We start from the raw sequence: 21,529 nt of genomic DNA on the forward strand, positions 1-21,529 counted from the left end.
ATTAGAAGCATCATTTGGATATGACAGGATAAGGTTGCGTTGCACACAGATCGACTAGCTGCTCTAGGTACCAGCATGGATTCCTTTCCGGCCATCCTATGAGTCAGATTATAGATACATGAATGACCCAAATGGTGACACTTGTTTGGTTGCTGCGTTCCATCTGCTTTGTGCTTTCCATGGATTAGACGATATGCTCCCCTCCATTTTCAGCCCGGGAAATAAAGCAGAAACACTTTATTTGCCTAGGCTTAAGTAACATCTGGCCTTCTTCTCTACCTCACAGGTGATACCATGTAATGCGACTGATGATGGCGACGGTGACCATGGCTCGAGGGCACTAACAGAATTATTATGTGATTATGATAGTATATACATATAGTGACTGAAAATGACATTTGCTGAGCAATTTTGCTCTGGATTCTCAAAGCAGCTGTCATCATGCATGGTGACTGGCGAGATCATTATTCTGAGATGTTATGTCGGATCGGCACGATGATGAAGATTATTTTATTGCCACTCTGAGTCTCAGGGCAGGCGATTAGCATCCAGGGTCATGTGAGGTCTCTTTAGTTGCTAAAGTAAAAAAAAAGTTCGTTAAAGATCGTTATGACGTGTTAACCAAGCCCTGATATGGATTTTCAGTACATATTTGCTCTGAATTTTCAAACCTGCTCGAATTACGCATGATCATATATCAGATTAGCCATTAGGTTATTTTATTGTACCAGCAAAACTCCAGCCAGCCGTGAGGAGGGAGGCCAAATCCATAACGGGCCTCCACCGGTGTGGGCAGAGGTAGTTGGGCCGCCGCTCGGCCCAGACAGCGCTCCTGCTTAGCAGCTGTGTCAAGTCCGAAACTCCGAATTCCCCACACCGGCGCTTGTCCTCCTTCCGGCTTGGACCACTGTTCAAAACTGAAAAATATCTGTCTATCTGTGTGCAGCTTCTATATCAGTCTATCTGTGTCCATTACTACTGACAATCTTGTAGCCTTCTTCATTTTTAGACAAAAAGAATTCGATCGATGCACTGTTCATCTTTAGACAAAAAGAATTACAGGTCCCACTTGTTCAGCCCATGACTCCATGAGCAGAGGTAAAGCATTTGCTTTCTGATGATACGTGTGTATGGTCAGGGAAACACATGTCAAAAAGATGGTGCAAAACTTCTGATGACTGGAGAACAGTTCCTCTCTTCCCTCTGCAACTCCTCATCTTCCAGAGCAAACGCCTTTACCAGTATTGTACTACCAATGTGGGCAAGCAAATCAATCAGCTGATGACAGTAACAGTACAAGTTGCTGGCAAGAAACCAAGCACCCAGCATCCAGATGGTGCGCACATCCCTTTCCATCCGCGACAACGTGTAGCATAGCAAGCAGGCTGGAGATCAGGAACAACGTTGTTGGACTGTCCGCATGTCGGCCATAGCAACCAGCTATCCAGCCAGGTGTACCACCATCAGTCACGGTTGCTATCGCTGACAACAGACAGCCCATGCTCAGGCACCCCAACAACGCAACATGCGCATGCAGTGCACATCATTCTGTACCCAACAATACCGAGGGGGAAAAACTACAGATCTCAAATGCAACTCAGCTGGTAACAACAACCGAAAAAGGCACATGTACATGGGGGAAATAGGCCGGAGGCAATGACGAAAAACAATGGAAATGCCTCTAACCTCGCCGAGGTTATCACCTCTGCTAGTCACTCAACAATGCTGAACCTGATGCTTCCTAAGCTATGTCAGCAGAACATCAAAGATGCTGAAGAAAAGGAAAGGGTAAAACTGTGGATCACCCACCTGTTGCCTTTGCCAAAGAAGGTTGGGGTCTAAAATGACCCAGGCAACAATTTTCATGAAAGTTCTGCTACTCACGACTCACTCCCCATTGACAAAGCTTTTACTCTCATAGTACTTCTTCTCACTGGCTTCCTTCTTCTCGTTCCGCTTCTGCAAGAATTAAAAGGGCACAGCAAATATGAATACAAACCGCACCACATTGATGGACAGGAACAAATAAAAAACCACACCAACCCAACATCAAAGAACATGTTGCCAAGCATAGTATAAGAGGGAAATATTGATCCCAGGGAAACAGCCAGAATTTAATGTACACATGCAAGAAGCTTTACTCAAGCAAAAATGCATCAGCACAATATCAGTACACAATAGCTCCCATATGCGCATCAATGATATGAAGAAGACAAAATCAAACCACATGTGTAACTGTGAATATATATATATACACACTATACTACATGCTGCATACTGCATATAACAGATCATGTTAGCTACCTGGTAAGCTTCATGATTAGCAACAATCCTCCTGATAATAGTACTTGTAGTGATATCCAAAGGACTCTCCAGCCTACGGTAAATGCCCATAGCTATTGGAACAGCATATGGATTTGAATCATCCTGATAAATGAATGAACAACGATTAGTTATCCATGTTGTATCATTTTTATGTTCAAAGGAGAAATGATACACATTAATAAAAGTAAAACTTAATTACCTCCATAAAGTCCATGTTCTCAGCAATTGTTCCATGAACAACTAATGAAATATTGAATGTGGTAATCTGCACATGGAAAAAGGAAGCTGGAGAACTTAGGCCACACACTTACTAGTCATAAAAGAAATTGCATCAGGTATACCTGATCTCAGTCAATACATAAGAGGGCTCAATTGTTAACCTTCAAAAATATCTAAATAGTATGTGCCTTCTAGTTGTTGTTTTATGCAACCAGCGTGGACAAACTGAGGACATTGATCACACCCGTTCTGGTGTACAATGCCCACATTTTCTCAGTATACTAAGCTATAAGGATGCCTTTGGTTGGGGCAGAAACTCAGTCATTGATAGCAACCATGGCATTTCATTTGCAAGCTGCTCAGATGGTCAGATGAAGACCAAGTTCCTCAGTTGCAGATATGAGGAACAAAACGGTGGAAAAGTTTGAGGAGCTACACTTTGTCAACTTCATTTTTGGCTCTTCTTTTGTAGTGAAGCAACAATAACATTGCCCATAATCACTCTACAAAGGTATATTGTTTTGTGCAGGTGCTATCTTTATGTTTCCTGGCTATTCGAATCTCAGAGATTTACTTTTTACATTTTCTTAGGCTATGGGTGTGGGCCCTGGTCCTTTTTTTACATCTATTCAGGCTTTGAGTATTTGTGATTATGGATAATGTAAGAACTTGATTCCTGCTTCTATCAAAATAGGGTGAAGTCTCTAGTCATTTCTGTCAATGACTATGCAATGTGGATTGGGCTTTTCAATCAGTTAAAATAAATGCAATGTTACAGAACTTACAGGAAATGCACTGTCTGTTGTCTTAAGAGTACCATGTACAAGGAACAACTACAAACAGTTGCATCATGGTAATATCATGGCTGAAAACTCACCATGTCTTTTGAAACATCCCATGGAGCACCAATGATCACCTCATCAACATAACGACAAGCCAAAACACTCAAACTTCTTTCATGGAGATTCATGATTGGGCGATGTCGTCCTCGTGTTGAACTGGCAAGTATAGTAAACACCGACAGAAAAGTAGGTTGAATGCCAGTGTTAAGGGTATTGTTTAGACGTAATGCATCAAAAGAAATCCATCCACTATAAACAAGGACTACTGCAGAACTGAATTAACTTGAGCATCGTAGCTTGTAAAGATTTAATAGAGAAATAAAGATGCAACCATCATATTACCTTATGGTCTGATCCGTGTGAATGCCCACAAGCAAAAAGTCTCCAAGTTCTCGAGCAAGTCGCAAAATCTACATGGAAGAAACTATAAATACAAGACAATCGGATCACTATGTTTTGGAGGGTTAAATCAGTTTGCTCCCATCCAAAAACAGAACACGGAAAACAGAAGTACAGCCAACAGCCCAGCCCAGCACAAACAGGCATTTGTATAAGCTGACTTATTAGCTGATGTTATGGTTTTCTCCTTCTTTCTTTTCCTCCTTTTGGTTGGGTGGGCATGTGGAAGGGAATTTGCATTTACCTCAACATGTCCAGCATGGAACAGATCAAATGCGCCATCTATGTAAACGATCCTAGAATCTGGACCTGGGCCCTGCATTGGGAAAGTCTACAGTCAACAGAAAGAATAACTGGCCACATTCCAAACTCAAGTCTAGAATTAAGAAGCAATAGTTGTACCAAGTAAACTAAATAAATCATTTCCAGCTTCCAAGAAATGAAACTATACTATGGCCAACTAAATTTTACATTCATTCAATGAACAGCTTTCAAATGCTTTTAAGGAACAGTTGGTCTCCCAACCATATGATTTTTTTATGAAAATTCAAGGACTTATCAGCTTCTACTCCCAATGTTCTACTTCTAGAACACACCGACAATATGGACAAGTAAAGTCTCAAGCAAACGATTTTGATCATCAGTTCTTGTAAAATAATTTGGTATTAAAAAGTACAAAAAATTTATATTAATTCACAAACCAAAAGTAAATGATATGTTGATGCATGTGAAACTGTAGAAGTCATACCCTGCTATTTGAGAACTGAACTATTCGCCTAGATGTGGGAAGGAAATGAGATACTCTAGTTCCACTTCCAGATCCACTATCATCAACTTTCTGACCATGTCCACTACTGAATTGCCTTTGTAGTGAAGAGTGATTGTGGGCATCAGAAGATGATCTCTCTCTAACACAAAGAAGCATCCGTCCTATCATGAAGCAATACATGATCAACATGAGAATAAAGCCTTTTCATCGCCACAAAAAGTGTACTCACAATAAATAACCAGTTCACTGGTCCCTGAAAAGTTGAATAAATTGGAGTTCTGAACCAGAAAAGAGTATAACAGAAGATTCATGGTCCATGCAGTCATGGGAACGAGAACGTGGACTGCTCATCCCTTAAACACTTAATATGACACTAGGTTCACATGGTTTCCAAAGGACAAATCAGCTGATTAAATCTTTTGAACAGTACAATTGTTGACAAAAGAAGTTTTTGGTAGATCTAGAATTGATTGCAACATCAAAGGATAGCTGTGACGCTAGGTCAACAATAACTTGCAACTGAGATTGAGAACCTAAATATTCCCTACTTCAGACTTCAATGCCATTATTAGTAAAGCAAAGTTTAACATCAAAAACTGAAAAGGAAACTAAAGCAGAATTAGTACCAACTATATCTGTTGTTGACACTCCCTCAGTTCTTTTAATCTGTTTATATCGGCCAGCCTTTTTGGCGAGGGCGTATGCATCAGTACCATCTGGTAGCAAACAAGGATCGTCACCATGGATAATGTAATCAATGTTGTACTCGGTGAATAGCTTGTTCATGAATTCTTCGGTTATGGCATAAGGTGCATCTGGAATGATATCATCCACCCATTTGACAGCACGGACCATTATCATTCTGTATTACCCAAAACAGAAGAAAGGTCAGAAACTTATTATAAATCATATGGAATAAGGGAGGAACATATTCGATAATCCCTGACACATCCAAAGAATCAGAAACATAAGATCACATAAACGCATAAAATTCCATACAGCCAGGTCACGCATAAAGGAATAACAGGATATAATAATTGAGATAAAAAAATCATGTAAAGAGTATTTGTGGAAAGTGTGAAACCAAGTAACATATCTACTTTATTAAGAAGATGCGCTATAAACTTGGTGCTCTTGGCCTTAACTCAATTTCTGGATGAAACAATACTATCTACCACAAGAAAGCAAAACCCTCTGTATTGTTCCCATTTTGTGGAGATTGCCGGAGTTGATTGATCCGAGACAATTTTGTGAATCTCAAAGGTATCAAAGCATTTTTTTTTTGAACAATTGATTGCACAGTAGTAACTCCTATACTGCTGAAATCACCAGACAGAACTGAACTGCAGAAATTGAGGTTGTGAGCAGGTAACTAAAGAAAAAAAATCGTTACTTTAGTAACCTGTGTCACGAAACCGTGTGCTAGAATTACACGAGGCATGACATGACATCAGAGGTTGTACAAAAAAAATGATAGGGTGATGTGAAATTGAAGGTTTGGAGGGTACCTCTCGTGGAGCGGCGTGACGGGCGGCCCTTTGTTGGCCTTGATCTCGTCGTCGCTGATGACGCCGACGATGAGCTCGTCCCCGAGGGCGCGCGCCTGTCGCAGCGCGTTGCAGTGTCCGTAGTGCATCATATCGAAGCATCCGTCCATGTAGACGCGCACGGGGCGGCGGCGGCGGCGCCGGAGCCGGCGCCTGACGGCATCGAGCGGCGGCAGGGACGGAATGGCCGCGGGCCCCACGAGGTGGAGCGCGATAACGGAGGCGCCCAGCACGATGCCGCGGATGACGCAGGCCGCCAGCGTCCGGGCACTGCAGCCGGTGCTGGCGCCGGGCTCCATGGAGGAGGAGGAGATGGGAGGGGCACGGGAGGAGTGGCGGAGTGCGGTTTGTGCCTGTGATTGTGGTGTGGGAGTGAGGGTGGGGGATCTAGGGTTAGGGATGATGAGGGTGTGCGAGCGGAGGGGCTATCGCCATGGGAGGTGAGGTGAGGAGGGGAAGGGAGAGGGCGGTGGTGGTGGCGGCGAGAGGCGAAGTGGAGGGAGGACGAATGCTCTGGTGCCTCCGGGGAAAGTGGGTGTTTTGGGCCCGATGCCATGTGGGGCCAGGATGTCAGTCGAGGTGAGCAAGATCAAGGAGCCATGACCCCACGTGTCATTGATTGAATGGAGCCATCTTCTGTTTACCAAAGCGACGTGTGTGAGAATGGAACGTGACGTTGGAATGTTGGATTGCTCAACACATGCTCATAAAAATAAGATGTGTAAAGATGCACACGTACACATGACACGTCACTTTTGTGGTACAGTATACGATCATCCGTCGGACACCTGATCAAGGCGGAGCTTGTACGACAGTAGAAGGAAAACTATTTTGACCCCATCCAATAAACAAAACAAATGCCGGCTCGGCAAGATTGACGGCTTCCTACGCGTCTGGAATCGTTCATTGAGATATGTGTGGTACTGCTTGATGAATTCTGCCAAGCTCACCACCATGCTACAGTACAAACTAACTAGGTGGAAGGGATCGGATCTCCTTCATACAACAACCTGAATTTACTACACTCACACAAGTAAGCACCAGGATGGCTGGATATCGATGAACACAAAGAGATTGCAATGTCGCCGATCCCTCCCAATGTCAGCGGAAGCTAGAAGCTACAGCTAAATTGCCATCTCTGCCTCAAGTTTGGTCAGCTCACTCAAATCACTGCGCTGCTTAGAAGATGATGTAGCTTTCGCTAATGGTTCCACAGGCACAGATATCCTCGATGGTGGTACAGGCAACTCTTCGTCGAGCTCCTCCTCCTCCAGGTCTTCCAGCTCCGCTTCTAGCTCATCCTATTTTAAGAAATTAAACATAATGATTTCCACGTATTTTTGAAAATTAATTGTTCGTGTAATGGCTTGATCCTGCCTTTTTACCAGGTAAGAGAATCAATACCTCGTCAAAATCAGCAGAAGCACCAACTGGCGTTGCAAGTGCCTCTTGTTCGTGTAATGGCTTGCTCTTCCAAGAAATATGAAAAACTGTGAACTGGGAATTGGCCGCAAGGCAGAAGAACTGGGAGGCAGCACTGCAGGAAGGGAAGCATCAAAGGGGAGCTCGAGATTGGTGAGGAGCTGCTGCCCGTGTTGCTAGATTGGAATAGCAGCAGCTTTGGATTGGTGGAGTGGCAATAAAAAATGGGAGCAGAGGGGATCCGACGATGATGGTTCTGATGCTTAGCATGAGCACGAGGAATTGGATGCGCTCCCTGTTTCTTCTATGGAGAATAACAGATGAGAGAGATGGATTAGGCGGTGGTGGTTTTTAACTCTGCTGTGCTCATGGAGAAGATTAAAGTAGCATAATAGGGTTGAAAGAAGCTGCAGCTTCTGATTGAGAGCAACGTGCGATTGAGTGATTGATTTGGTGCTTGATGTTTCTGCGCGAGTGAAGAAGAGCAGAGGAAGGAGGCTTGTAGGGGCGTTGTGTGTTTATTGGAGAGGGAAGAGGGTGAGGGTAGTTTGATGGTTAGTAGGATCGTGTCAGTGCGTTGCTACGGACGATAAAATATTCATTTATTCCAGTATTAGTATTGTGAACTTCTCAAAATGAGGAAGACTCGTCAAGTACCAAAAGAATAGTGACATTAATTTTCATCATACTAAATATTTGTAAGGACATATAGCAATAAAGCCATACTTTGCCTTGAACAGTATTTATTCTCCATTTAATTCTAAAGTACGCAAATAAATTATTAACACATTGGGTGTTAATACAATATAATAAAACTACAAATCGTTGCAACTTCATCATCTTCCTCTCAGCTCTCTAAGAAGTCCCCTACGTGCCACTCCTATTGTCAGCATGCTTTCAACATCCTCGCCTCCACCTGCTGCCTCCAAAATCTCCATATTTTAGTTTAATCTGTATACTTGAAAATTATACATCATATCGTAAAATACCCAAAATGTTTGCAATGGCTTGTTATTCTGTACCAATGTGACAATTAACTGTATGTATATATTTTCATAAAAACAACAGACTGGAAGTCGATCTATATCCATGCAGAACATGTTATTTGACAATGAGATGCAATATTCAAAGTCAGACGCAGAGCATGTTCTACCAAGCAAACGTCAATTAACTAACATGTATTTTATATCTTACTATTACTAATTGGAGGCTCCTTTTGAAGCCTCCAGGTGAAGCCACCTAGGATTCCTAGGTGGACACTCTAGAAAAAGAGAGAAATCCTAGAAATTCTCACAAAAAAGCAAAACATCCGACCATCAATCGATTGATTCATATCATCATAGCCATTGGATCTATTATGTTTTCTAAAAAATTACCCACCTATGCCATTATGAAAATAGCCTAAAGTAACCCCTTAAATCTATATATAAATTACCCACCTATGCCATTATGAAAATAGCCTAAAGTAACCCCCTAAATATATATATAAATTACCCACCTCTGCCATTATATAAAATAAACTAAAGTAACCCCTAATCTTCATCAAAATTACCCACTTATGCCATTATAAACAATATTTAAAATAACCCCCTAATTTGCAACCGAATTGTCCACCACTATTACTTAAAAACTTAAAAGTAACCCGTTAAATTTGCATCTATATTACCCACACATGCCATTATAAAAAATAACATGATAACCCTACGTTTGAATCAAATAACCTTAATTAAAAATATACAGCAATATATGATTCTAAATCATCTATATCTTGCACTATTGGTATATGATATAATAATTAAGGTCTATACGCATGATGTGTGTCACCGTTATGAAGATATTGATGAAGTGATGACAATATAAATTTCTATGTTAAAACTGTATCACAAACTTAGGGTTCATTAAACAAATTCAAGCGCATACCTGCGATGCAAAGTGAAAAGTTAAAGATTATAAATATTGATGAAAATATTATAGAGTAATTACTAACTAAAATCTATCACAATTGGATGAAGATAATAAGTATATATCTATATAAGTATTGTGTTCGAATATTTAACAAACGAGAGGTAGGTTATGGTAATATTTTTTAGCAATGTAGTCCCATTTTTTCAATTGGAGACTCCGCATTAGTTCCCACGAGACAAGCTAGAAAAAAGACACAAATTCTCATAAAAATCAAAAACATCAAACACCAATCCTGTAAACTCTAATAATCATAGACATTGATCTATTAGATTTTCTAAAAAGTTACCCGCCATTATGAAAATATTCAAAAATGAACTTTAAACCTATATCTAAATTACCGAGCTCAACTATTATAGAAAATAATCTAAAGTAACCTCATAATCTCCGTCCAATTTACTAATACATATCGTTATAAAGCATAACTTAAAATGTCATTCTAAAATTTTATCTATATTACCCACGTATGTTGTTATTAAAAATAACCTAAATTAAACACCTAAATCTTAATCTAATTGTCTTCATGTGCATCATACAGAAATATCAAAAAGTAAACTAATATATGATTTTAAATTACCTATTTATGTCATCATTAATATAAAAACACTAAGTTAAAGTATATACACATGATGAGTGTCACCATTTAGACCATTTATACATGTATGTGAGGAATCGATAAAAAATATTGATTTGTATGCTAAACATAATGTATGGAGGATTGGAGGTGCGATACGAAATGAAAAAAATATGAATATGGATGAAAAAGTGCATAGAGTAATTATTAATTAAAAGTCAATCACAACTGGACAAAGATAGGTACATATCTATATAGTATTATGTTGACGTATTGAAAAAATAAGAGAGTAGTAGGTAATCAATTTTGATTATTAGCAAGGAGTTTAATTTCTAAATAATTTTCAAATACAATAGCTTCTAAAAACATTAGCCCGTGCGGGAGCACGGGTTGATGGACTAGTTCACTTAATGCCAATTAGACATTCATCAAGAAGAAGCATGAACCTGAGGAAATATAAGGACACAGGCAGTAGAGGCATGTTTCAAACCAGCAATTGGCAATCGGTAAGCATGAAAGGCAAGGTATCTCATAATAAATTCCTTGTCTCTTAAAAAACAAACTCCTTGGCCGATCTCAGTTTCATCCATGTATCTCAGTTTCCTTGACCTGGCATCCTTGAGCATTTCTTTTCTAACCTGAATCACGCCCAACATTTTTGGAATTCCTAATCCAGTCCATTAATCTTAACAACCATTAGCTGACAAAAACATTTAGAAATAGAATTAGCTGGTAAATATTGTTTAGCAGCTCACTTCTGTCAGTAGTACTGAACAAAACGTAGCTACGAATTTTTTTTCCAGCCACAAGCAAGACAAAAGCTTTATTATATTTCTTAATAAGTAATGACCTTATATTGTTGTTGTATCGTTAGTGTTATTCTAAATTCTATGGTAAGCAATCGGTCACTTACCACCTGTGTACTCCCTCTGTCCTAAAATAAGTAGGTTCAAAATTTATCTCACGAAAGAGTGCATTTGTAGGTTTTAGACAAGCTTAAGTAGGATTCACCTACTAACTGTATCAATTATCGGGTTAAACAGGTTATTTAACGGTCGCCGAAATAGAAATGGCAAGCTAGTGTGTAACGCGTTTAATAAATAGCCTAAACAACTGTTTAGACGAACAATGTGTTTCCTTGTGCATGTTAGCTATTTAGTAGTTACTAATGTGTTTAGAAAATGTATATGACCTGGACATAAGCAAGAATAATCACAAACAAAAGCTACCGGTGTTGCAGAAATAGCATGATCGATCATGTAAAGTCCCATGTATAAATAATTGCATAAATTTTCCAACATGAGCAGACACAGCACTAGTCCAACCAACCAACCTAGAGAAGCTTGATCTCGCACACACATGGAGGCTACATCTAAATTAACTAGTGAGCCCCTTTGCTTCAATTCCTGGCCTAATTAAATATCCTCATCCTCGTCATCGGTGACCTCTGCATAGTCCTGTGCGTAGCCCTTGGTTACATGCTGCTTGATGAGGGCCAGATCGTACTCCAATTTCTTGTCACAGATAGCCTTTTCTTTGGCATAGTATTCGCGGAGAACGCTTGGGCAGCGTCTCCTCACGGAAGCCATACCAGGGCATGTAGGGATTTACAATCATGTAATCGACGAGCCCCTGCGGTGACCACCTTCTTCTTATTCAGCTTCCCAAGGGCCTCGGCCGGCTGGCACACCTCCGCCGCCGTGAGATCCTTTCCGGCTGGGCCTCCTTCCCCGCCATGCGGTCCTTGCTCCGGCGATCCATGAGAAAGGTCAACTCCTTCTTCAGCTCCAGGATCCCTCCTCCGACGCCTTCCTCTTCAGGAGGACCGATGCAAGAAGAAGAAAAGCGGCGGCTATTGGCTTGGACCGAAGAAGAGGCCGAATCGGATCGAGAGTGGTGTACTTGATCTCCATGCAGAGCTCACAACCACAGACCAAACAAAATGCAAGTGCGTGTGCATGCATGCAGTGTCCCATTCCCACTGCAGACAAAAATAGCAGCAGCTCCTTTCCTCCCATGGCCATGGATCACTCCTCACCCCACGCCCACGCGCTTCAATTCATTCTCTCCTTCCCCGGCGCATCGATCCCATAACCGGTAGTCATCGCCGGCTAGGAAGACGATGGCGTCGGCGGCGGTGAGCGACCCGCTGGCGGATCTTTGGAAGCACATCATGTCGGCGGACCGGTCGGACCTGCTGTGCTTCTACCCGAGCAAGATCACGATGAACGGCATCTGGACGGGGGACAGCCCCATGGACTTCTCCCTCCCGCTGCTCCTCTTCCAGATCATCCTCATCACCTCCACCACCCGCGCCGTCGCGCTCCTCCTCTCCCCGCTCCGCCTCCCGCGCTACATCGCCGAGATCCTCGCCGGCTTCCTCCTCGGGCCCTCCGTGCTCGGCCGCCTCCCCCACTTCTCCGACATCGCCTTCCCCGTCCGCAGCCTCTTCATCCTCGAGTCCATGTCCCTCCTCGGCCTCATCTACTACACCTTCACCATCGGCGTCGAGATCGAGCTCCACACCGTGCTCCGCGCCGGCCTCCGCAGCTTCTGGTTCGCCGCCGCCTCCGCGCTCCCGCCCTTCCTCGTCGGCGCCGCCGCCGGCTACGTCGCCGTCAGCACCGACGACTCCAGGAGGACGGGCGCCCAGTTCATCAACAGCCTCTCGTTCCCCGTCTTCCTCGGCGCCACCTTCTGCTCCACCGCCTTCTCCGTGCTGGCGCGCAACATCGCCCAGCTCAAGCTCGCCGGCACCGACGTCGGCCAGCTCTCCATCTCCGCCTCCCTCATCAACGACACCTTCGCGTGGGCCGGGCTCACCGTCGCCACCGCGCTCGCGCACGTGCGCTACGGCATGGTCCCGTGCCTCTGGACGCTCGTGTCGGGCTTCCTCATCGTTGGCACCAGCTACCTCGTCGTCCGCCCGATGCTCCTGCGCCTGACGCGCCGCGTCGCCGAGGGGGAGGTGGTCACCGAGCTGCAGGAGTGCTCGGTGCTCGTCGGCGTCATGGTCGCCGCGCTCGTAGCCGACGCCGGGGGCACGCACGCCATCTTCGGCGCCTTCGTGTTTGGCCTCGCCGTGCCCAACGGGCCGGTCGGCGTGGCCATCGTGGAGAAGGTGGAGGACTTCGTGGTGGGCACGCTGCTGCCGCTCTTCTTCGCCATGAGCGGCCTCCGCACGGACACCGCCAAGATCACCAGCACACCAGCGGCGGTGCTGCTGATGGCAGCGGCGCTGGCCGCGGCGATCCTCAAGGTTGTATCCGCGGTGAGCGTGGCCGGCGTGTTCGGCATGCCGCTGCACGACGGCATTTCCATCGGGCTGCTGCTCAACACCAAGGGAGTCATCGAGCTCGTCATCCTCAACATCGGGAAGAACAAGAAGATCATGAGCGACCAGTCGTTCACGGTGCTGGTGTTCATGTCGGCGCTGATCACGGCGCTGGTGACGCCGCTGCTGGCCATGGTTGTGAAGCCGGCCCGGAGGCTCGTGTTCTACAAGCGGCGCACCATCGCGTGGCCCCAGCCCGACGCCGAGTTCCACGTGCTGGCGTGCGTCCACATGCCGCGCGACGTGCCGGCGCTCCTGACTCTCTTGGACGTGGCGTCGCCCTCGGAGCGGTCGCCGGTGGCGGTGCAGGCGCTGCACCTGATCGAGTTCGCCGGGCGGTCGTCGGCACTGCTCCTGATCAACGCGTCAGCGCCGTCATCGTCGTTCGAGCACTCGGCGCACGGGCGCAGCCAGGTGGAGCTGCAGTTCAAGCACATCTCCCACGCCTTCATGGCGTACGAGGAGAACGCGGCGGGCGTGACGGCGCGCACGGTGGCGGCGGTGTCGCCGTACGTGAGCATGCACGACGACGTGACGTCCGCCGCGGAGGACCGGCACGCGGCGCTGATCGTGCTGCCGTTCCACAAGCACCGGTCGGTGGACGGCGGGCTGGAGGTGTTCAACCCGGCGATCCAGCCGCTGAACCAGAGCATCCAGCGGTTCTCGCCGTGCACGGTGGGGGTGCTCGTGGACCGCGGCCTCGGCGGCGTGGCGGGGGCCGGGTGCACGACCCGCGTGGCGGCGCTCTTCTTCGGCGGGCGCGACGACCGCGAGGTGGTGGCGCTGGCGACGCGCATGGTGCACAACCCGGCCATCGACCTCACCGTGCTCCGCTTCGTCCAGAAGGGAGGAAGCTTCGCGGGGAGCGAGTTCGACGCGCTCAAGGAGCGCAAGGCCGACGATGCGTGCCTGCGGGAGTTCCTGGACAGGGCCAACGGCATGAGCGCCGGCGGCGGCGGCGGCGCGGGGGTGGAGTACCGGGAGCGGGGGGTGTTCAACGCGAGCGAGATGGTGGCGCAGGTGAGGGAGGTGGAGGCGCTGGGGAAGGACCTGTTCGTGGTGGGGAAGACGCCGGGGCTGCCGGGGTTGACGGCGGGGATGGCGGAGTGGAGCGAGTGCCCGGAGCTGGGGCCCATCGGGGACCTGCTGGCGTCGAGGGACTTCCAGACCATGGCGTCCGTGCTGGTGCTGCAGTCCTACGCCAGGCCGGGGGCCATGATCTCGGCGGAGCTGGGCCTGGGCGCCGATGGCCTGCCGGCGGCGGGAAGGCCGCCACGGCCAGATCAGGTCCGCAGGAATAGCATCGGGAATCGGAACTAGAGATGGGTTAGGATACGTCGTTGGGGTCAGTGTGCATGCGCACGATCAATGGCATCTACTGTAGCAAATAGCAACTACTCGTAGTAGCTACAGCATGTTTGAACAGCAGTTGGCAAGGAAGCTGGACATTTCACCTGTTCGTTGCATGCATGCCAATTTCAGTTTGTACAGAATTAATAAGTCATTACATAGCTATTAGATGTTGTTGTTATGGGAGATGGATGCAGTGTGCTTTTTTCTACTAGTTTTAGTTCACCAGATTGTAGTCTCAAAAAAAAAAGTTCACCAGATTGTGCTGCTGGAGCAAACTGTTGATCTTTTTTTTTTTGAAATTGTGGACCCGGCAGAGATGGGCGGATTTGTATTAATTAATAGAGAAGAGAGTTACATGTCTAGGTCGAAAAAGCTAAAAAAGGTGAAGACTGTACAGATTTTAAAGCGAATTTACTTTTACAGAACGATCACTTCTCTATGTGGCAAATATCGCCCAAGTGTCATGCCCTCGCTAAAATCCAACATCGTGCTTCCTCCTTGATTTTGTGAAAGAGTTGGTCCAAACTTTTAAACTTCCGCTGAAAAACTCTTTCATTGCACTCCTTCCAAAGTTCCCATGACACAAGAATGACAAGAGATCTTAAAGTCTTAAGAGGCACACCGGGCATAGACCCTAGTTGCGTCCACCATTCGGTGACGGATGAAACAGCAGCAAACTGTTGATCTTGATTCATATCTTCATGAACTTTTTAGTTGGAAGCAGTATATGTGCTTAAGCTGAACTTCCCATCTTTGTCCTTTACTGGAGGTCTGAGATAAAATGTTTACGCATACTCTGCCGCCATTATCACAGGTGATTGACATGCGTTGGAGCAATCGGATGAGCGCCTATTTATCCTGTCCATTTCTCAGTCTGAATCACAAAGACAAATACAGCGCTGGGCCTGGTTGCCTTCGTTGTCCTGGGCCTGGAGCCTCAGTACTGACTGGGCTTGGTCTCTAACAACCAGCACCACTGGACGGGCAGCAGTACAATGACGTATCTCTTGTCGCCTCAAGTTTATGCACGCCATCATTTTTTAAAAAAAATATATAATACACACCAAAAAATTATTTGACGTGCCATACAACTGAGTACACGTACGCTTGTTTTTCGTCAAATTGAGCGTCGTAATGCTAACAATGTGCATTGTTCATCATGTGAGGATTGAGTAACACACTGCAGTTTCTTTTGTTCCTTGTTGAGATAAAACGGATCGGAGTAGTTCTGTCACTGAAAAAAAAAACGGACGGAGTGACTTGTAGCATGGTCCCAGCAGGTAGCTAGGCAGTGGCCTTGGATACCCATCGTAATACTCTGATCATGTGTCCAATGAATGAACCGACCAAGCACGACCGGGGTCAGACGAGCTAGGTGCATATAAACAACACCTCTTCATCTTCTTCAATTCGCAGCCAGTAGCCCAGTACTTCTGCTGGGGCCTTTCTGCCAGCTCTCGTAGCTCCATCCCTTCCTCCATGGATGATGGATCTATCTGCAAGCTAGCCCCGACACATGCAGTAAGTTGCAGGGCGCAGCAGCACACATGTATACATCGTGACGACCCACCGTACGTACCAGTAACTGCAGCTTGTTTTCAGGCATGTATACATGCACATATATAGATATTCTGATGCTCATGAAAAATATAACGAACAAATTAATTAAGCACATGACAACCACAGGTTGAAGCCTTTTTTTTAAAAAAAAAGAAAATAACATTTTAAAAAGACCACAGTTGATGTGTGCATTGGTCTGTTCGATGCATCCTAGGAGGCTTATTTGCTCATCCTTAACTTCCTTCTTCTTGGTGCTCTCTTTTTCTTCCTCCACCCCTGGATGTGTGTACATCTACCCTTATGTGATGGATTATTAGCGCACGTGCATGCATGTTGATAAGTTTAATTAGCAAAATATTCTTTCACGATGCAAATTTGTGCACTAGCTTAATAGCACGAGAGAGATACCAACTAGGTAAAAGAAATGACGATCGTGAAATGTATGTGCATCATGTATGAATCTAGGATTTGAGCATGTTCTCGACCGATTTGACGTCTTTCTAACAAGGAGAGGACTTGTTGGATCAACATTATATTGTTACCTCTGATCTAGTACTTGTTCACATGCATTATAATTGGACATGAGATGATAGACATATGGATGGACGGATGGATGGATCGGTAACATAAAATGCGTTTATATGGTCCCGGAAATGAATGGGTACGGTATAGTAAGTAGCAGCAAAAGCTGCCGCATTTCAGACGTCTCATGTACGACATTAGTCTGAATAACACTCTCGCTATCTCTACTACTAAAAGAACACTAGCGTTTTCTTTTCCTTCATATCAACAACTTACATAGGAAGATAGGTGTAGCGACAATTCAGAGCTGATATGATCTATGTACTGTCATTTGCATGCAATGTTCCTAGCTATTTAAATGGAATTACTAGAAATAAGAACATTTAAGAAATTAGTTGTTATATTCGAAGGATAATGTAGGAAATAAAACCCCTAAACAATGCAAGTAGAGAGACCCAGTCGCTGGCTAAACAACAAGACAGAAAAGCTAGTCCAATCCAAACCGAGGCATGGCATGTAGCTCAAAACAAGAGGGGACAAACACGCTACTACTACAAATGTGTACAAATATATAGCAGCAGGTTTGCATTGGGAGACATGCATGGTGCACGCAGTGTCACATGGGGCAGGTACGCATGCAGCATCAGGATGCTGTGTATAGTGAGATACTGTTGGGCAGGGAAGTATACAAGGGGAAAGGTGCAGAGGAGAGAGCTCGATCAGCTCATATCAAGGTGGTGTGCGTGGGGAATTAGCAAGGGACAAGGGGAACACGCCGATGGATGCAAGATGCAACACTGCTCGATGCATTGCACAGTTTAAACAACCCGTGATATGATAATGTAATGGACCAGCTTGCATTGCACGCCTCGGAAGTCGTCGTCGTCGTGTGTGTGGATTAATTACTACTGTTTACTATATGTGTGTGTGTGTGTGTTTGCTTGTATAACTTTTATTTCATTATTAGTACATATAGTATATTATTAATATTTTAAGAGGCCTAGCACGCCAAGCAGGTAAATAAAAAGGCTCTCAAAAGAATAGCTGAAAATAAGGGCGTTGCATTGCATAAGTTCTGGGCCGCTTGTGTGGCAGAAAAAAAGGGAGGTCAATAATATGGTCATGATGTTTGCAATCATCTGCGGGTCTCGACGGCATGCAAGTTGTAAGGCCTGAACTGAAGTGATGCCTACGCTCAGATTGAAAGACTGATGGGCTTGTGTCACGTACGGCTTGCACAGTGAGCAGGACTGCTCAGAGCTTTTTTTTTGAAACGTAGGACTGCTCAGAGCTCATCACGCAGCTTGCGTGAGCTTCTGCGTGCGTGCTCCTACAGTCTAATACCTCGATGGATCATTTCAGATACAATAAACAGTGAAATTTCAATCACTATTCGTCGGTCAGTAATACAGAAACTCTTGAGTTCGTCGGGTATGTTGCAGACATGCGGGTGATTCCAAGAAGAGAAGAACATGCTTGTGTATGGAGAGAACCAAAACAACAAGTGGTCATGCTCATGCATGCATAGGCCGCCGGACGGACATGCATGAAATACCACCAACCTGGTACTGTACGGGTTCTACTGCTAGTCATGATATGATTGTAGCCCCAAACCTAGATTTTACTGCTTGTCTCGCCGGAATAATCGGTATTCTGTCCAAGATCAGGGTGTAATCGAGAATGACATTTGTGTTGTGTCACCTTCTCATCCATCCCCTTGTGTTGTGTTGTGGAGATCTTGTACGCGCGCGTGCATGCAGGGTCCATGCCTCGCCAGGCCACAAAAGATTTGTGCAGCGGCTAAAAGGACTCTGGTAGGTCGAGCATCCGCCAGCAACTTTGAACCAGCACAAATGGTGCTCTGTACTGGCGGGTGCTCGCCCGCCAGCACAGACCGCAATGTGCTGACGGGTGACGTTAGCCACCCGCCAGCACAGAGGCTTTCGATTAAAAAAAAGCATGCACGTCGCCCGTTGCAGTCAGGTCGCCATTGCCCGAGCATGCCACCCGCGCCGGCATCCCGCGCCACCCGAGTAGGCCGCCCACGCAGGCTGCCCCCGCGCTGCCCAAGCCGGCTGCCCGCACGCCGCCCGAGCAGGCTACCCCCGCGCAGGCATCCCGCGCCACCTCAGCAGGCCGCCTGCCAGGCATCCCACGCCGCACAAGGCTGCCCCGCCGGGCGCCCACGCCGGCATCCTGCGTCGCCCGCCCAATCCCCAGGTGCAGCTGCCCTGCAGGAGAAAGGGATAAGGTGAGAGAGGAAAGAGATAAGATAGAGATGGTGAGAGAGGAAACAGATAAGAGCAACTCCAAAAGGCTGCTAATCTTACCCCCAATATCCTTTTTAGGGAGAAAAGGAGAAAAAACGAACTTCAACAGTCCACCCAAACCTTCTCTAATTTTTTAGCAACGCTAAAAAACAGCCTGCCACCACGTATATTTTAGCGTTGACGTTCCTCCCCCAATCCTAATTCCCGCACGCCCGCGCGTCCCTTCTGATGGGCCCAATACGATGATGTGGCCTGTTTTGAAATATTGGGGGCAATTTATTAGCGATCTGCTGTGGATTGATATGTTTTTAGGGGAAATTTTTTTAGGAGAACCCCCAATACATAGTTTTGGGGAAGAATTTTTTAGGGTACTCTTGGAGTTGCTCTAAGATAGAGATGTGAGGATGTGGAAAAGAGACATGAGGAGGAAGAGATAAATACCGAGGGAGTATTTGTACTAACGAGTGATATAACCACCCGCCAGTGCTGGCGGGTGGTTATGTCACACGTCAGCACAAATACATCTGTAGTGGCGAGTTTTAATGGGTTGGCCACTTGACCATTTGTGCTGGTGGGTGGCAATCTTGCCCACCAGCACTCAAAAATCAAGATGGCAGCACAAATCGTTTCTGACGTAGTGACTGTTACATGTCTTATCGGTATCAGGCCTACTGAAATAGTTTTTTTTCATTTTTTTCCATGAGCCTAACTTAATTTGATTACTCCTCTATTCTACTTGTTGTCTGAATATGAACATTCTGGATTATAATATTATTTGTTCTCCCTATTTGTACGTCCTTAACATTGCTTGATCTGACTATTAATTTCCCAACGACCCAACGGTTCCAGACATATACAGGTAATTTGTGTAGCTGGGGATGGAGAATAATGCATGGGCCAGCAGCCATGCGCGGACCAGCGGGGCACAGGGCACTGATGCTAAGCGAGGGGGTCACGTGAATGCATTGCTAGGCGACACCTAATATTTGCCCGTTGCCACACGCGCAGCCTTACTCTCGCAGCAGGCACCCCAGCCTGATTCAGAGCCAGCGGCCGCGCATGTCTTCTGCACTCGTCAGTTGCCCCCGCTCCTCCTGTCACTGCCATTGTCATGCTCATGCACGCTACAGAGCTCCCATCCACTGAAACTGAACGCAAGCTTGAGCCTGCGCAAATGCAACAAGAATGCACAAGAACGAGAGCCTGCGCAAATATGTCTGCAGTGTATATGCTTGGCAGCAAAACGATGTCCATGCCTTCTTGCTCTTGTTGTTATTCCGTCCCTGTATATACCTGCGCAGTATGACACTATCATCCCAGTAGTACAGTATACATTAGCATTCAGAATTTTCACTACTTGTCATCTTACTACAGCGCAGCGCAGTATGTCGGACTTGCCAACAAACAAATACCCGTGATCGTCGATCGATCCAACGGGTCCTCACTACTGCAGCCTGGCCTGTTTCGTAGCTTGTAGCATGCTCTCGCAGGCTTGCAGCAGCTACCTGATCAAACTGATTGTTGCATCGCGTTTGCCCGACCTTTTACTTTGCTTCTTTTGTATTCTATACCTTGTATTCTTTCGTCCACCGTTCATTCCTCATCCGCCACCACATATCAGCCATGCATGCACCCTACTGCTATCTCTGTCTGGTCCCGCCCCCTGTTGCTTGGCTGAATGCTTGCGTTGTGCCCACCGCGCGCGTTTCTGCTGCTTCAAAATGCTGCTAATCACCAGTGATCATTTTGACTAGCACCGTACATTTCTATGTTTCACCCAAAAAGAGAGAAAGTTTTATTGGAAACTCAATCAGTGTTATCACATTTTCAATGATGAATGCACTGCAATTGTCAGCGGGGAAACAAAAACACAAATTTTATCAGGGGCAATACTGTTAAAATTTCCAAAATTTAGTATAGCATCCGGATTATTCAATATCCTTAGAGCAACTCCAGAGTAGATCCTCTAAATAGCCCCCTACTTTAAATTTAGAGGGTCAAGTCAAATAAATAAACTCCAGCATGCCCTCTATTTGGCTCCTTATTTTGTGAGACCTCCAAATCACCAATAAGAGCGTGCACACACAAGAGCACAAAATTATTAGCTTGACTTGATCAACAGGCAGAAGTGCGTCAACAAACTAAATGTTGCTACGTAAGGCACTAATAACTTGCTTGGTGATAAAGGTAGTGTGGTTGGGTGACGAGGGTGAGAAACATACTAGGATGGAGAGACACCACATAGCCACAGCTTGGTGGGGTGCTCATATGGCCATGGAGGAGTGGTAGTGAGCGTGAGTATTGCCCTAGGGTGCCATTGGAGGACAGAAGGCACCGAAAAAGGTTCAAACCAAGGAAGTTAAGGCCAGAGCTAAGGTTAAAATTTTATACTACATTGCTCCCAAATATAAATCCATTAATTTTTTTTCTA

The 21,529-nt window shown here is 45.7% G+C and overlaps 2 protein-coding genes and 1 long non-coding RNA gene across 3 annotated transcripts; 1 reads left to right on the plus strand and 2 right to left on the minus strand.

The window, feature by feature from the left end:
- Positions 1 to 1,569: 1,569 nt before the first annotated feature.
- LOC101783308 (ethanolamine-phosphate cytidylyltransferase) lies at positions 1,570 to 6,631 on the minus strand. The gene is made up of 9 exons (XM_004977355.2): positions 6,063 to 6,631; positions 5,181 to 5,416; positions 4,534 to 4,715; positions 4,030 to 4,101; positions 3,729 to 3,796; positions 3,422 to 3,542; positions 2,525 to 2,590; positions 2,305 to 2,427; positions 1,570 to 1,959 (listed from the first exon to the last, which is right to left on the minus strand). The coding sequence occupies exons 1-9, from the start codon at positions 6,398 to 6,400 to the stop codon at positions 1,888 to 1,890; spliced, it is 1,278 nt and encodes a 425-aa protein (XP_004977412.1). The 5' UTR covers positions 6,401 to 6,631; the 3' UTR covers positions 1,570 to 1,887.
- A 315-nt stretch (positions 6,632 to 6,946) lies between these two features.
- Positions 6,947 to 7,554, minus strand: LOC111257823. The gene is made up of 2 exons (XR_002678381.1): positions 7,506 to 7,554; positions 6,947 to 7,402 (listed from the first exon to the last, which is right to left on the minus strand). It is a non-coding gene; the product is annotated as an uncharacterized LOC111257823 (long non-coding RNA).
- Positions 7,555 to 11,375: 3,821 nt separating this feature from the next.
- On the plus strand, positions 11,376 to 14,931 carry LOC101761183 (cation/H(+) antiporter 15). Its single transcript, XM_004978282.3, has one exon. The coding sequence runs from the start codon at positions 12,182 to 12,184 to the stop codon at positions 14,711 to 14,713; it is 2,532 nt and encodes an 843-aa protein (XP_004978339.1). The 5' UTR covers positions 11,376 to 12,181; the 3' UTR covers positions 14,714 to 14,931.
- The last annotated feature ends 6,598 nt before the right edge of the window (positions 14,932 to 21,529 follow it).

This window comes from Setaria italica, chromosome VII (genome assembly GCF_000263155.2).
Source record: "Setaria italica strain Yugu1 chromosome VII, Setaria_italica_v2.0, whole genome shotgun sequence".
In the NCBI taxonomy this organism is placed as follows: domain Eukaryota; kingdom Viridiplantae; phylum Streptophyta; class Magnoliopsida; order Poales; family Poaceae; genus Setaria; species Setaria italica.

What these genes read in the sequence shown, in the direction of transcription:
- LOC101783308 (XM_004977355.2), bottom strand. Translation starts at nt 6,400, where the DNA reads ATGGAGCCCGGCGCCAGCACCGGCTGCAGTGCCCGGACGCTGGCGGCC. An exon ending in TTCAGTTCTCAAATAGCAGG is followed by an intron (nt 4,102 to 4,533) that starts GTATGACTTCTA and finishes TTCCCAATGCAG; the next exon opens with GGCCCAGGTCCAGATTCTAG. An exon ending in AGAACATGGACTTTATGGAG is followed by an intron (nt 2,428 to 2,524) that starts GTAATTAAGTTT and finishes TTCATTTATCAG; the next exon opens with GATGATTCAAATCCATATGC.
- LOC101761183 (XM_004978282.3), top strand. Translation starts at nt 12,182, where the DNA reads ATGGCGTCGGCGGCGGTGAGCGACCCGCTGGCGGATCTTTGGAAGCAC.